This window comes from Falco biarmicus, chromosome 1 (assembly GCF_023638135.1).
Source record: "Falco biarmicus isolate bFalBia1 chromosome 1, bFalBia1.pri, whole genome shotgun sequence".
NCBI lineage: Eukaryota > Metazoa > Chordata > Aves > Falconiformes > Falconidae > Falco > Falco biarmicus.
In genome coordinates, this window is record NC_079288.1 from 18,009,072 (window position 1) to 18,024,205 (window position 15,134).

General features: G+C 47.8%; 1 protein-coding gene across 1 annotated transcript in view; it reads right to left on the bottom strand.

Moving 5' to 3' along the window:
- The window catches only part of RPH3AL (rabphilin 3A like (without C2 domains)), a 51,623-nt gene that overhangs the window by 32,389 nt on the left and 4,100 nt on the right, over nt 1-15,134 (bottom strand). The window contains exons 2-5 of the mRNA XM_056353340.1: nt 11,067-11,178; nt 9,611-9,754; nt 7,460-7,589; nt 3,245-3,331 (exon numbers count right to left, since the gene is read on the bottom strand). Coding sequence (XP_056209315.1) covers nt 3,245-3,331; nt 7,460-7,589; nt 9,611-9,754; nt 11,067-11,143 — 438 coding nt within the window. The 5' untranslated portion in view covers nt 11,144-11,178. The remainder of the gene's footprint in view (nt 1-3,244; nt 3,332-7,459; nt 7,590-9,610; nt 9,755-11,066; nt 11,179-15,134) is intronic.

A 15,134-nucleotide genomic window follows, 5' to 3' on the forward strand; every position in this document is an offset into this window, starting at 1 on the left:
AGGCTCTGTCAGGTCCCAGCCGTGTTATAACACAGTACGTTCCTCCCAGCACCTCTCTGGCACCTTGGAGACCCTCACTCTGCCTGTACACATCATGCTTGGCAGCTTGAGTGCTGCCAAACACTCTGTTTTGCTTCTGGATGACTGGGACACAAGCAGCAGGCAGAATCCATTAATCACCTCCACTCTCCAGAAATAAGACAGTGTCAGAGCAACTTGTTCCTCATTGCTATGCAGCACAGCCTTCCCAGTGGAGGTTTTCAAGGAAACAGAAAGCAGCAAAGAACATTTCTGAATAGCTGAGGCCAGGATTCCCAAAGGGGTCTATGGACACCAAGCATTCGACTCCAACTGAAAAACTGGTGTAAATGATAGCTTGTTACTTTGGTCTTCATTTTCACCCAGGCATACTGATGATTTAATTGTAACTGAAGCCAGCACAGATTCTGCCCACAGAGCAAAAGGGAGAGACAACTACATGTCACTACATTTATGCTACTTTAAATCAAGCCTATAGGGATAAATAATGACAAGGAAGATAGAGGGATGAAAGCTTTAGCATGTATGAATAAAGCTGCACACTGTAGCTGTTAGCTAGTATATAGGAATGTCCAACCACACTATCCTGGCTGGAGATCCTGGTGAGCCACAAGACTCACGTGCTCACTCAGCACGTGGCAGAGGCTAAAGGGGACAATTACAGTCCTAGGCTCCTGTTCCAGCCAGATGACACTTATTAACTCTAGCCAATATCACTTAGTCCATCCAGGTTTCCAAATGACCTCCCTTTCTCCCTTCAGTGCCTGACAGTCTCTCACTAACAGAGTTGAGAGCTTCATAAATATCACGCCCAAATAGCTTGAGCGGTGGCTCAGAAAATCAGATGGCATTCAACGCACTGATGTGGAGGGAATCACCCAGCTTGGAAACACCTGCTGGGGGGCAGCACTCTGGACCAACATCAAACAACTCGCCCACTAGAGCTGGCCAAGTTTAGGGGCCCAACAACTTGGAAGGTGTTGCCAGAGCTCTGTGGCCTGGGACAAGCCTACTTTAAGCATGTGTTTCATTGGCATGGACTAAAGGAGAACCTTGCTCAGTCACACTGAACAGTGAAAAGGGAAGAGAAGGGTGATACTGACTTGTTACTGCATTGCACAACTCAAAGTGCTTCAGTGCATTCCTGAAGCTCCCTGCCTGGATCCCAGGAAATAAAAGGGGGCTGATACCTACTCACCATGCAGGGAATTCAGAGGTTAGACAGAAATGAGAATATCTGATCCCAAAGAGCAGACATCCATCTGCACTCATTGACAGCAAATATAACCTTCAGCAAGGAACATGGCCAAATGGGTTTGGTCCAGAGCAGATGGCAAGACAAGACAGATCCAGATCACAGAGACAGTAACAAGGAACTAGTTGTGAACACAAGCCCTTAAAAGAAACCTGGCAATTTAGTGCATGCCCTGTAATATCACAACAGCTGAACCAGCTTCAAGCATTGCACTATACCAGTCATCAGCCTGAGGCCTAAGAGTCTCATCTCTTTCTCACACACTTAGGGAAGACATGATCAAAGCCGCTTTCCAGGCATTTATTCTGATATTGCCTCAACTTCCTTGCCCTAGCTGACATGGCTCAAAGCTTCTGCTAACTCTCAATGCTTCCCTGCCTTCCCCCAAAAAAGCTGAGCATGTGGGAAGACAGACTGGCTGCATGTCCACGCTATGACCCTTCCAGCCTTCTGGTCAGGGTACCAGCACCACTGCAAACAAGAAAGGACACAGGCTTGAACTGACCTTGAAGAGAATCAAAACAAAAATGAGGCTTAGGGTTGGGAGGTAACATAAGGCTATTTTTTAGTTAGTCTAAGAAGGAAAGTTCCATCCATTTTCATTAGGGAAGCACTTTGGCCGTATCTCAGGTTTCACAGAGAGAGAGAACTCTGAAGGTTACCGTACCCTCATATACTGGCCACACGTAACACTTACTGGACAGGTTAATATTCTTCTCTGTCCAGTGACCACAGTTCCTCTTTATAAGCAGCAGGAAAAAAACCCTTACAATTATACAGTATGAGATGAGGGGGAAAAATACCGAAATAAAAGAAATAAAGTAAATTTTAGTCCCACACCCGTCTCCCTGCAGAACACAGAAAATACCTTGACCTGCCTCACTCTCCATTTTGGTACCTCCATCTGGAATTCAAAACATCTGGATGATTCAGCGTATCACTTTATTAGCAATATCCAAGGAGCTGTAATGCTCTCTTCCAGCCCTATCCACACCCACACTGCTGCTCAAATATTAAAAGACCAGCAGCATCCATGTACACCTCATCTTACCTGAACATGAACTTTGCAAGTGCTCCCACACAAATAACCCCCTCCTACGTAAAATCTAAGCAATGCTAAGTTTCCACAACTAACATAAAAAAAATTCAGCATCTCAAAAGCCTGCACAAATGTTCTCACTACACTTCAAAAACTGATTTAGCAGAGCACCCAGGTTTCACAGTTGGTTGCAGTGGTCAGAAATAGCTGCACTGGATTGATGTTCAAGGACCACAAGCAAAAGCCCAAAATAAATTGATGGGAACAAGAGAAAATCCTTCTGTAATCACAGAACAAATTCATTGACTTCACTGTGGAGCAGTGAGCCCGGATGTTGGTGGATGCTAGCTGGCAGACAAGAACTAAGGCAGGCCATCACTTTTTGCAGTGTAAAGTCAAGGATGAAGGACATAAAAATTTAGAGACCTGCATTAGAAGTCTTACACACTGGCAAGTTATAGGATTTTGCAGGCAGGGAGGAAAACAGACTTAAAAGCTGCAATCCTAGTTATTTTTAGAGGGACAAATATTGCAGCTATGCTCTAGATCCCTCCAGCTGTATTAAAGAACCAATGTTAGCCAGGTTTATTTGCCAAAGAGCTAGGAGGGAAGGAGCACAGTAGCTGAAGGTACCAGTCTCTTTATGACCATAGCTAGAGAAATGCCACAAAGCCATAGAGGTTGCAAGGGCTTTTGTGGTTTTTTTTCCCTCCGCCCCCTCATAAACCAAAGTTGCCACTGCTGTGTGTATTCATTGAGCCTGCCTGGCTTCTAGCCAAGCCTCCCAAACCTCACCCCCAGGCTCCCCTCCAAGTGCTCAGGCACAGAGAAAAGCCCACCCACACTCAGCACAGGCTTGGGGCAGGTAGATGCATGCTGCTGAGCCCCATCTCTCCATAGTTGTATTTTACCTCTCTCTGTTCACTGCAGATCTTGCACAGCCAAAGAGGACGTTTCTGGGCTCCAAAGGTTTCTATTCCACACTTGGTGCAAACTTTCTGAAACAAGGAGAGAGAAAAAAAAAGGAAAGAAAAAAATAGATGGCATTAGCAACTCCTCACAGCCATACAGCCCTTGGAAAAGAGAAGGTTGAGAAGCATCTGTCCCAACAGTTCTATTTTGCTTTCCTTAAAAACCTAAACATGGCACAATTTTCTTATTTATCCTGGAGGACCACTGATCACAGGAAGCTGCTGCAGGCCTATACGGACATGAGACAAAGACAGATCTACAACACATCCTTGACTCCAGGGCAAGAAGAGAACCAGACAGGGCAATCAAACCCCAAAACCAACAGGCATATTTCCAGAGCGGTTTTTTTTATTCCTCTAAATCCTAAAACCCAATCACTGTGCCATGGAAAGCAGCTGTAGCCAAGTACAAAACAAGCATGAGTTTGTGCAAGACTGGAAATCCTCTCCTCCTTTCCCTCACATACGTAGTCTTAAACCCCACGGCCTCCCCTCCATTTCAGCATGCACTCACAGCTATTGATTTGTGGCTCCTTAGGCAGCAGGCACAACCATGCCTACATGCACATTTCCGGAGCAGAATACTTGATAGCACCGCACAGCCTCTATTGCTGCACAAGGGAACTTTCATGTCTCCGCTGGCATTACAAGCCATTTACAACCTGAATCACCTAATATTATATAATGAAGCTGATGTATATCAGGCTTGGCTTACAGCTTGAATGAGAAATTGCATGAATTCTTTGATCCTCACAGAGCAAAAGCTACTCACAAGAGGGCCCTGGAGAGCAAAACCTTGCTTAGAGAGACATGTGAATTTAATCTCCCCAGATAAGGTTTTACATATCCCCCTAACCAGGCTGCTCCTCCTCTGAGCCAGGAGGTCTGTGTCCAGGAATGAAGGTCTGTGGTTCACTTAGCCCTCAGTGCCCATGGCTGGAAGGGGAGGAGAGCAGCAGAACAATGGTACCTGAGGCAATGGTTTCATTGCGTGAATAAACACACCCAACTACTTTGGTTAGTGCTGTCCAGAGGCAGGTCTGTCCCTGACTCATGCTGCACAGAAAGCAGGAGGCGGCATCAGCAGCCCCAAAGAGGCTGGTACTCCTCTCCATCTATCTGTTCCTGTCCTCACCCTCATCCTCCCAGAGAAATAAGGAACAACCTATTGGGTCTGGTACATCAGTACTCAACATGGTGCTACCCAAGCGAAGGGGAACTGCAGATGCAGTTAGCAGATACCACCTGAACTACCCCAAATTCTCCCTCCCTCACCCCAAAATCTGAGGGAGCAACTCAAGTCTTAAATACCCTCAAAGATCCCAGTCCCCACGCATATAGCACATTCAAACACTCCCTCTAGTGGAAGATTCCAAGTGATTTTATTCCTAGACATAAATTTTTAAAGTTTCAATAAAACTCAGGACCTTCCTCCTCCCCTTCTCTGCAGGCCAACTGGAAAATTGAGCATCACTCACAACCCCTCAAAAGATGACATAAAAATCAAGGACATTAAACTCAGCCCCATTCCTCATTAAATACAAGATAAAGCACTTTCCTACTTCTACTTCACCTTTTATACATAATACTGATACCCTCCGCATTGTAAATACATATTATGCTTTGCCTAACTCCTGCTGTTGCTAACACATCTGGATTTGCATACATCTTTGTCTTGCCATAATGCATTTATTTCTATGCTAATAAAAATATTAAAAACATTCTTTATAAAACAGAAAGTGGCACTTAAGAAAATCCATCAGGATACAAGAAATACAGAACCTCTATTCAGCAGAAAGGACTTGCTGAAGCTAAGTTCTTTGCTACGTTTCAGATGCATCATTACAACTACTCCTGTTTTAATAACTTTTTAATTTTAGATATAAATATATATATAAAGTATAAATATATAAATAAAAACACACTTTTAATAACTCCTGAATTAAACAGTCTGCAGTGAGATGGTTACAGAGCAATGTTAGCAAGAAAAATGTGAACTTTAAAAATCCCTAATTCCCTGACAAGTCATTGCTTACTGCATACAGCACTGCACAAGTGATGGATATCCCCGGATGAAAGGGAACAAGTAACGGTCCATTCTGTGTGCTCTGCCAAAAGGTTGACTGCTCCCTGAGTTCACCCCACAACATTAAAAGGCAGCAAGGGGAGAAGCCCAGGGCACCCAGTCAGCATTGTCCTAAGCCTGCACACGCTAAAAGTGCTGCAAAATGCACACTGGAAAAGTAGGGCCTCACCTTAAATCAACCTGGATATGAATGCTCCTGAACTGCCCAACAGACTCCAGACAAAAAGGGAATAAACGTTTAAACAAATAAACAAACCAGCCCTTCTCTGGAGTTTGCTGGTCACAGCCTTCCTGGACCCTTGGGCTCATGCCACCCCAATAGCTTCGGGGTTACTACCTATAACTGCAAATGGACAGGGCAGGGAAGTGTCTGAATCAGCTTTTGCCTCCCCATTAGTGTATGGGGCTCACAGGAAGGAGGTTAAAAAGCACTGTGGCAATTTGACCTAGCTGGCTTTGGACAAGGTGAAAGCAGAATTGCCAAGGGAAAAAGACAAGAACACAGCACATCCTGTTGTTCTGCATGCTTGAAATGCAGGAAACAGCTAGCCGTCTCCTGTCTGCCATCCAGCCCCATTATTCTCCACAGGCGCATGTGGGCAAAGCCCGCGCTCCTCTCCCAGAGAGCTGCCCTGTAGCTCCCATTCAAACCAGACCTTTCACTTCCCAATACCTCACCCTGCTTCCTTCCCCATTCCTTCCTAAAAAGCTACCTTCTCCCTAGCTTAGGACCCAGGGGTTCAAAGATTTGTGTTTTCTTTCCCAGTCGCTGCCTTACAAGCAATCTTCTGCATAACCCCTGCTTCAGTCAAGCTACTTCTGCAAATTCGATCCAGTGGAGAAACTCACTCAACAACAAAGCCAGCACAGCTCAAAGCAGCTCCCTGCCCATTGAGCACATGTAGAGGCACACTGGGACCTCGGTTCTGACTGCAAGGGGCACACACTTTCCCTCCCTCTCTTAAACGAGCTCAAAGCTCAGCAGTGCTGTAGCCAACTGTGGACCAGTGCAGGCTCAGCCTGGTGGCCTGCACTGCATGAGAACTGCATCTCACAAACTCCAGCAATGCCAGCACAAAAGGTTCTCCATCATGGCCTGCATGGCTGCTTAACCACAGAGGTGCACCACTCCGCAGTAAAGGAACAGGTTTTACTCAGTGGGGTCCTGTAGGCTCCATGGGACATCTCCTCAGCAACAAGGTGGGTGACATCAGCAAGTGTGTCCTTGGATCTAGTACCCACCAGTGACATAGTCAGCACAAGCTGCTCCCTTCTGCTCCACCACCACCAAGTCAGGAACACTCCTGCTCCCAGCAGGTAGCCTCACCTCTCCCCAGGCAACACACTGTGGCAGTCACTTACAGAGGTGTCTCCCCAGGGAAAGATGGGCTTCAAGTGAAGGAAAAACAGCCTCCCAGCAGAGGGAGGATAAAGTGGTTGCCTTGGAGATCATCATTTCCACAGCAATAGAGATTAACCCCTTGGCTGCAGAATCTAGACAAGAAACAATCGCCCCCCAGGGCACTGGCAGAACCAGCAGCCTCCCCGAAAACTGATGCTGCCTTTCAAACAGCACCCATGCAGTCCTGCCAACACCACACACACACAGGCAGTCACTGATGCACAGGCTAATTTCTGTACCAGTTGGAAAACTTACACTGGTTTGGAACTTGAAGACAGACTTGAGTCCTCTGAAGAGAGGTGTTACTGGAAGGTCTAAAGACAGACCTTGCAGTAAACAATAGTAAAACGGAGACTTTTTAATGAATTGTCTCTGATGGCTGTGCATTTCTGCCCCTTCTCCTACTCTGTAAACCTGAAGTGGGAGATCCAGAGGGGGCTGATGCACCCCATCTCAGTACTAAGTGAAGTTCAGGCACTTTAGGATCCTGAGGAATAAGATAACCAGTATGTGAGAGAAAACCTAATGATCTGACAGCACCGACCTAGACAAGAGGGGCTAAGGTAAGTTAAGTCTGCAGAGCTATTTAAGTTCCAAGAGGCCTGGCAGCCTTTCCTAGACAGGTCTGCTACCAGGAACCAGCAGGAACCTGTGTGACCAAACTCACCTTTTTGCAATCCTGACAAAATACTGATGTGCTACCCAGTAGCCCGAGCAGTTCACCGCAGAGCAGACACTGGGAGAGGCCATTCCCCATCGCGTTCTTTCTCATGTTCTCCAGCCGCTCCACCAGGCACCTGCAGGAGAAGAGGCAGAGCAGAGGTCACAGCACTCACCTTGGAAACTGAAGCACACAGTATTGAGGCATGCTGAAAATGTGTAGAAGTGTGCTCCAAACCCAACCTACCTTTACTTCTGTTCAGTTTTGTGCCCCTTGCTGGGACCATATGTACCTTCACTTCAGTCTCTGCACTCATTGTCTCCTGTCAGATGGTTCTTGGTCTTCAAGGGATACAAACCCAGGGGATGCTCACCAAGCCCAGAATAATCAAAACTACAAACACCACTGAGAGGCCTGACTCAACTAGTGGGTGTAAGGCAGACAGCTCACAAGAAGGGCTTGATCCTACACCCTTCAGGAGCATGTTGTGTCACTGGGGCCACAGTCTCAGCACAATGATTTCCTGCCTGTAGAGCAGGAAAAGCCTTAGCACTCGAATCAGGGCAAGTCAGACAGCACCAGGAAAGGGCAGAGGAGTTAGACCTGCCAAGCCCTGCTCCATTTTTACATATACTCCCTGAAAGCAGCACTGCAGGCACATGACCTGCCCACATCCCATTAGAAGCAGGAAGGTCCAGACTGAAGCCATCAGACCAAAATGAGCCCAGCAGCAGTACAGGAATGCCAGTAACTACTCCCTGCTTTGTTCAACAGCCCGCTTGGAAGACAGGAAACACATATCACGTATGTATGCACAATGTCCGCAGCAGCAGGACTACGAAAGGGAAGGAAGGCAGGATAAGCAATTAAAATGCAGGATGTGGAGAGCATGCAGAGCAAGGCTGCTGTCATGAGATCACTGCCTGGCAATCTTCAGGCATCCATTTGTAGAAGGAGACTATAACAGCCAGGCCATTTATCAGAGGCAGCGACCAGCTGCAGCCATGTGTGTGCATGCGGCTCAGGGAAGAAACGCAATCCTACTGCCCATGCAACCCCGTTCTCATTAGCACTAATGTCCCATCAACCAAGTCCCATACTGAGAGGAAGGCAAGGTCTGTTTGAAAGAGGTACTGCCTACGGTGATGAGGTCAGACAGCACAGCCAGGCTGAGCCATCATTACCGAATCTGTGATCCTTGACTTCAGCACAAGAGAAGTCCCAGGAGTTAACAAAGGCATTTCAAAGAATGCTTCGGCACAGGAACAGCAAGGGTCTCACTTTCTGCAGCTACACCAACAACCGCACAGGAACGATCAGCCCCTCGGGGTCACTGGTTGCTTCTGGGGCTGCTGGGGTCTCCCATATATCACACAAACATCACCGTCAGTTCTTGCTAGCACTCCCTAACGTGCACTGCACAGGGACAGAGCAAAGCGCAGGGGCAGGAAGCTAGGCCTGCTGGACACAGGCTGGGAGCCACCGGGGTTTCCTGCCTTATGAACATGAAACATTGCTGGGAAATGCTGCAGGTCTGCCAAACTCTCCAGCTTTAAAGTCAGGCACTGTAGGATGACCACAGAAACAGCTGAGGCCAGACCTCCAACGGGACTGAAAGCAAATGGAAATCTGCAGCAGCAAAACGATGCCCGTAAATTAAATAACCCAAACTAGCAAACCCCTTCCAGAGGCCTCAGCCAACTAGAAAATGAACTCATTCACTGCTCCAGGCAAAGTCCCAGGGGGCTGCCGCAGACAAGGGAAAACCTAACTGTGCTGCCAGCAGTGGTTTCTGAGCCATGCCGTCCACTAGCAGTGGGTGCAGCTGCACAGCTCGGCATCTTCCCCAGCCTCTTCCAGAGCCACTGGGGCAGCTGCCTGAGAGCACAGGCTGTATTTCCAGGGACTGTGTCAGTGGCTGCAACCACAGCAAGGCTCAAAGAAGGCATGAGAAAGGCCTGACACATGGAGAAAAGGAAAACATCACAGCCTTCCAAATGTTCATCACCTCCAAACAAGCAACATGGGAGGGGAAAATAACTGATCTAAGGCACGCTCTGACTGATGGAGGCTGAGCTCAGGCAGCTGGGAGAGCCACTCCTCTGTCTGTGCTGACCTTTCCTTCTGAGGGAAGGGGACAAATGAACGTGACTGTACCCGATGCGCTGCTGCTCTATTATGTCCAATTTCTCCGCCTTGCGGATGACTTCTAGAATGACTTCAAGTTCCTGTGGGCTCAGAGCCTGCATCTTCCTCTGCTTCTCAGTCTGGAACGTGTGCACTGACCAGCCCGTCTGGAGCCTGTGGGGGGGGGGGAGAGAAGAATTAAGCTGTGAAAGGAAAGCACAAAACCCCTGCCCTGCCTCACAGGCCAAAGCAGGAGTCTCTTCTCACTGACCAGATCACCACATCACTGAGTGCTGCACTGTCTCTCCCTGCCCTTTCTGCTCCAGTCTGTAATTTACCACTCCATGTTCTCACTCCCGTTTGGCGCTGCCAATAAAGGAAACTAGTACACCTAGGGCTGGCTATCCTGGGAGTACTATTGCAGAGGTGCATGCTGATGCCAGACACCAGAAATGCCAACAGCAGACTCCCGAACACAGGGATTACCTGCACCCTTCTCCCTCCAGATCACACGTTTCTAAGGTACTCAGTTCAAACACACAAATGACCAGGCACACTTGGAAATATAAAACTTGGCAACTTCCTCCTTTGGTCTAATGCAGGCCCACAAAAGGACTTCAGCAAGCCACTTCCCTCTATGCCTCACATACAGCAGCTGACATTTCTCCTTAGCTCACTTGGGGACAGGCAGGAGCTTTCACAGCTCAATTAATTACCATTCAGTAGGGGTTTAGAGGTCACTGGATAAAGTCACAGCTGCTAGCAGAATGCAGGGCACTATCAGACACAGCTGTCTTAATGAGGCTTTCAGGTGAAGGCTGGGGAAGTGGCAGTGGTGTGCACTGTTCACAGTCAGACAGTCCCCTCAGATACAGGGTGACCTCCTGTTTTTTAACACTCTACAGCAGGCGGACCCCAGAGGTTCAGACAAGGGCAGAGGTGGCCACGGCACAGTACTGGCTGCCACAGAATGAAAGCACCCAAGAAACAAATGTAACTCTAGTGCTTGACTCATCTCCATCCCTTTTGTCTTCAGGTTATGCAGTAATTTAACTTCAGAGGAAAATAAGATCAAATGACAAGTTCCTAAAACAAAAGAATGCTGGCAGCTGGGGGATGTTATCAATTATATTTAGGGTGCTGCAGAGATATGAGCCTGACTCCAAGCCCTTACTCTCACTTAGGGGAGAACTGGTGGGAGGGATGGACTTCCACTACACCCTAGACCACACATCAGCCCCGCTGCAAACTCCACTGCAGGCTGGCAGCACCAAGCAGCTGCCAAGCACCAAGCCTTAGATTAGCAGGCTCCTGTCCCACCCAAGCAGCACACTTCCAGGGTACAGAGGGGTCTGTGTGACAGGCAAATTCCAGCCTCCCAGCTGGGCTGTGGATGAGGCCAGTGGCCCCGTGCTACACACAGATACCAGGAAACCATACAGGCCAGAGGTGAGGCTGGAAGGAGAGGAGGGTGGTGAGGACTCACTTGGCACGCAGTGCCAGCTGCCGGTCGTTGGGGCACACCCACTGGCCCGTCCCACTGCCAAAAATCATGTCAGCCATGGCACCAGGCTGGGGAGGAGGGGCAAGGATCACACCTGTAAGAAGAAAACACCAGTATTGAGCATAGCTGCCACTCCATCCTCAAGAAAGCACAGGGCAGCACTCAGCACAGACTCATTAACCAACCCAAAGGGCCACTCTTCTGGCAAGCAAAATATAAGTGATCTGCTGGCATCGCACACAGTGGAATTAGACAGATTCTCACCCACAGACAGCGATAAAAACATACCATCATCCCCATAAAATACCTCCAAATACCCTGAAGCCAATAAATTCTTTCAAATATCCTGAAGCCCATAAATACCTTCAAATAACTTGAAGACAAGGCTGAAGTTTAGATTTTATGGTACACTGAAAAGGAGCCAGAGACTCTTTATCAGTTCTGATTTTTCATTTCAAACTTGAGAAGAGCATTGTTTGTAAGAATAATCTCTGCCCCATCACCTCTAAAGCCCCAATGCTGCAGTACTGACTGACACGAGAAAGCCACTCTAAAGGACACAAAGAAGCTAGTCGCTTTTTTTACCTCTTAATGGGGTAACAAACAAAAACCCACGCGACAATCAGCATGAATAGTGGCAAGTCATTTCGTTCATTAAAACGGCCTCCATAATAGCCTGATATTTATAACTACAGCCTACAATAGCAGCTTGTTTGCATTCTCTGATGTTTAAGACAGCACCTCTTGCAGCAGATCTCCTGCTGCAGCTCCTGTAACCAGCATGGTCACACCAGTGATTCCTTGTGTTCAGTGACAATTTCACTGTGAACTGATCAGCAGAGGCAGCAATAGCCAGTTTCCATACACTCATGGGAGAAACAGAGAAACGCATCCCCAAAAGAGACTTTGCAGCTAAGCAGTTCTGAGTCCTACCAGCAGCTCAGACGAACAGAAAGCACCACGGGACAGGGGCAGCCAAAGATTTCAGTGGAGCAAAACTAGTCTTGATGTACCAAGCTTTTCTCCAGCTGGATTCGCTCACCAGAAGAGCAAGCATCTCACAAGCCCCAGTGCATAAATTTTCAGGTATTAATACCTACCCTCCCCAGAGGGTAAGTTTTTTGTCAGCTTTGAAACCATACCTGCTGGGCAACGGTAACATGTTTAATGCTCTTTGGCAAACACCAATCAGATACAACACCAGGCAAGATGTATCACCTGCCAACTGTGCAGTAGTTCCCAAGAAAACACATGTGGTAGTCTCAAACCACAGCACACTTACTGCAGCAGTGCCTGTGGTTCAGCACGCTGCACCTATGCTTGCTGTCTATTGCCGACACACAGAGCTTTCTGCTCCTGTGCCAGGCAGAGAGGCATCACTGGCTGGATGGCCTTGGCCCTCTTACACAGGCAGGCACATAGTTTGTGCAAATTGATCTCTCTCTTCAAGTGCTGAGCTCACAGGGACCACACACACCACTCACCCCCCAGCACAGAAACACTAACCCATGTTAGAGAACTGATAGCTATCTCCTGCCAAACTCCACCTCAGCCTTGACAGCCAAAACAGTTACAAACTACGAACCAGTTCCCTCCCCTCTAACCATTCAATTTCTAGAGTCTGAAAACTCAGCAGTTAGAACAGGCAGGAGAGAAGAGGAAGAATTCCACAGGAAGCACAGATTTCTTTCTGTGCAAGGGTACAGATGGATAAAAAGGGTGGAGGTTGTAACAATTCAACATAATGCTCAGCAGCACTGTCCACCTGTACAGCAAAGTGAGCCATGGAGGGGATGGGAGGCTACAGAAAAGGTCTGGCAGATAAAGACAGTTGAGACAGGAAGGAAGACAGCAATTTTTTTAAACCTGTACTACATTAGTTAAGGTGATCACTTTTGAAATGGATCATCCCTAGAAGAAATTTCTGAACCTGGCATCTTCAATTTACCAGCTACTTTCCCTGCTTTGCCCAGTGCCACACATACTGTGGGTTTGCATTTCCATTTTGTCCCAGAACACCTCCTGTTCTTTTCCATCTTCTTAATGATTGCAGGCGAGGAGAGAACGAAGTCCCCACACATGTCCCACAGCAGCTCGCACACAGGGGAGCAATCAGGCACTAACAGCAAAGGAATACAGAAGCTTCCACCCCCCACGCCAGTGTTAGAAGCAGAAAGAAGCTACAATTTCACACAGAACAGCTGACCTGGGATTTTCCAGACATTTTCCAAGCCTGTGATGTGTTGTTACAGGACTATATGTACATGTACCCACACACACAAATGCATACATTAAATTACTCTTCAGATACACCACTCACTCTTTTCTCCCACTCACATACACCTGAAGAATAGCACAGCCCACACACTCCACGTCCACTGGCAAGGCTCAATACATGCAACCATATCGATCTGACCAGCACTTGGAAGCTGTGGCATGTTTAGCATAAAAGCTAGAGCTGGAGATGAACTCTACGCCAAGGTCAGGGCAGAGGAGTTTGCCAGCAGCTGTGCTTTCAGGCTGGAAAGCTGTGCTGAATACATCTGCCCCTTCTCAGCAGAGCTTTATCTGCTCTAACAGAGCTGAAGGCAAGTTAGAATAGAGCACATCAGCTACACGTTTTTCTCAGGAGAGACCTAAACACATTCTCCAGCCTCATACCACAGTGCACTTTTCTCAGCATGACTGAACAAAAACAAGCAATGTCATGCTCTTTTGCCTCTTGTTACCCAGCATATGCTTTCTGTTCTCCACCACTCCCTAAGTAGCATCTACAAAGAGAGAAGGAACACAGAACGCAGCCTAGAGATCCATCATATCCCAAAACAGTCTTTAGATTACTCCTTGTATTTACAGGAGAATTTTCTTCTGGCAGCATTGGGTATCTGCTGCTCCCTCTGATGTAAACTGGCATTGCAGGTGGCTTTGCACCTTTGCCTCTGAAAAAAAGCCTGGTGTGGTCTGACACAACTACCTCAGAGAAGCAAACAAGAATGACATGGGACTGCAGGCCACAGTCTGCTGGGGTGGAAACAGGAGCACTAGCAGGACTGGAGGGAAAGGAATATCTTGCATGGCCACCGGAATGATGCCAGAGAAACGGTATGAGTATCTGGAAGGCATGAAGCATCCTCCCTCTTATCTCTGTACAGGACAAAAAGTACGGTGAAATCAGTCTCATCAGAAACACCAAGATAGCAAAACCACGCCAGCCCAGGGAGTCATTTCTATGGGCTGTGGTGAAACATCCCTCTCTTGCCATCAGCCTCTACTCCATACTCGCTCAAAAATACTCCAGTTAACACCCACCTCACTGAGCCACCCCCTCCCAGTCCTCTGCTCCTCTCAACAAGCTAACAAACGGCAGAAGCAGTCAGTCTCTAGCATCAAGAGAAAGCCACAGCTCTTGGCCCACCTGCAAGTATACTGCATACAGAATAATGGGGAAGTACAAGTACTTAGTGTTACAGAAAGAAAACCTCCCACTCCAAGATTCTGCTTTTTACTTGAATTAAAAATTAAAAGGGAGCTCTTATAGACACTCTACCACCTGCTTTAAAAACACTCCACCTGTTTGTTCCTCTCCTATGATGAAGGAAGTAATGTGAAACAAAACCTCATTAAATCTAATTCCACCTGGCTGCCCCTGGCACAGAAGCTAAGGGGAGGGCTGCAAGAAAGGAGCACTGCCCTGCAGCAAGCAAACCCCTTGCATGGGGCCAGGAGCATTTCAGAGGATGCAGAACTGAGCACATCCCTGCCTGCAGCTCTGATGTAGCACTGCCTCTGCTGTTTCCCTGACGAGACTTGGACTCCTGCAGCCAGAGAACAAAGCACCCGAGACTTCAGTCTGCAAGAGAGATGTCTTCCAGTGGGATCAGAGTCAAGGGAACAGTGGCAGGGTCACACTGTTGATTTGGCCCCACTTCACTGCAGACTGACCACAGGACAACAAAGTGAGCAGGATCTTTCCCACCAGACAGTCCCCATGTGGCCTGGAGGATGAAGGTGGGCTGCAGCCAGCTGTGGGGTGGCACATCCTCCAGGCAC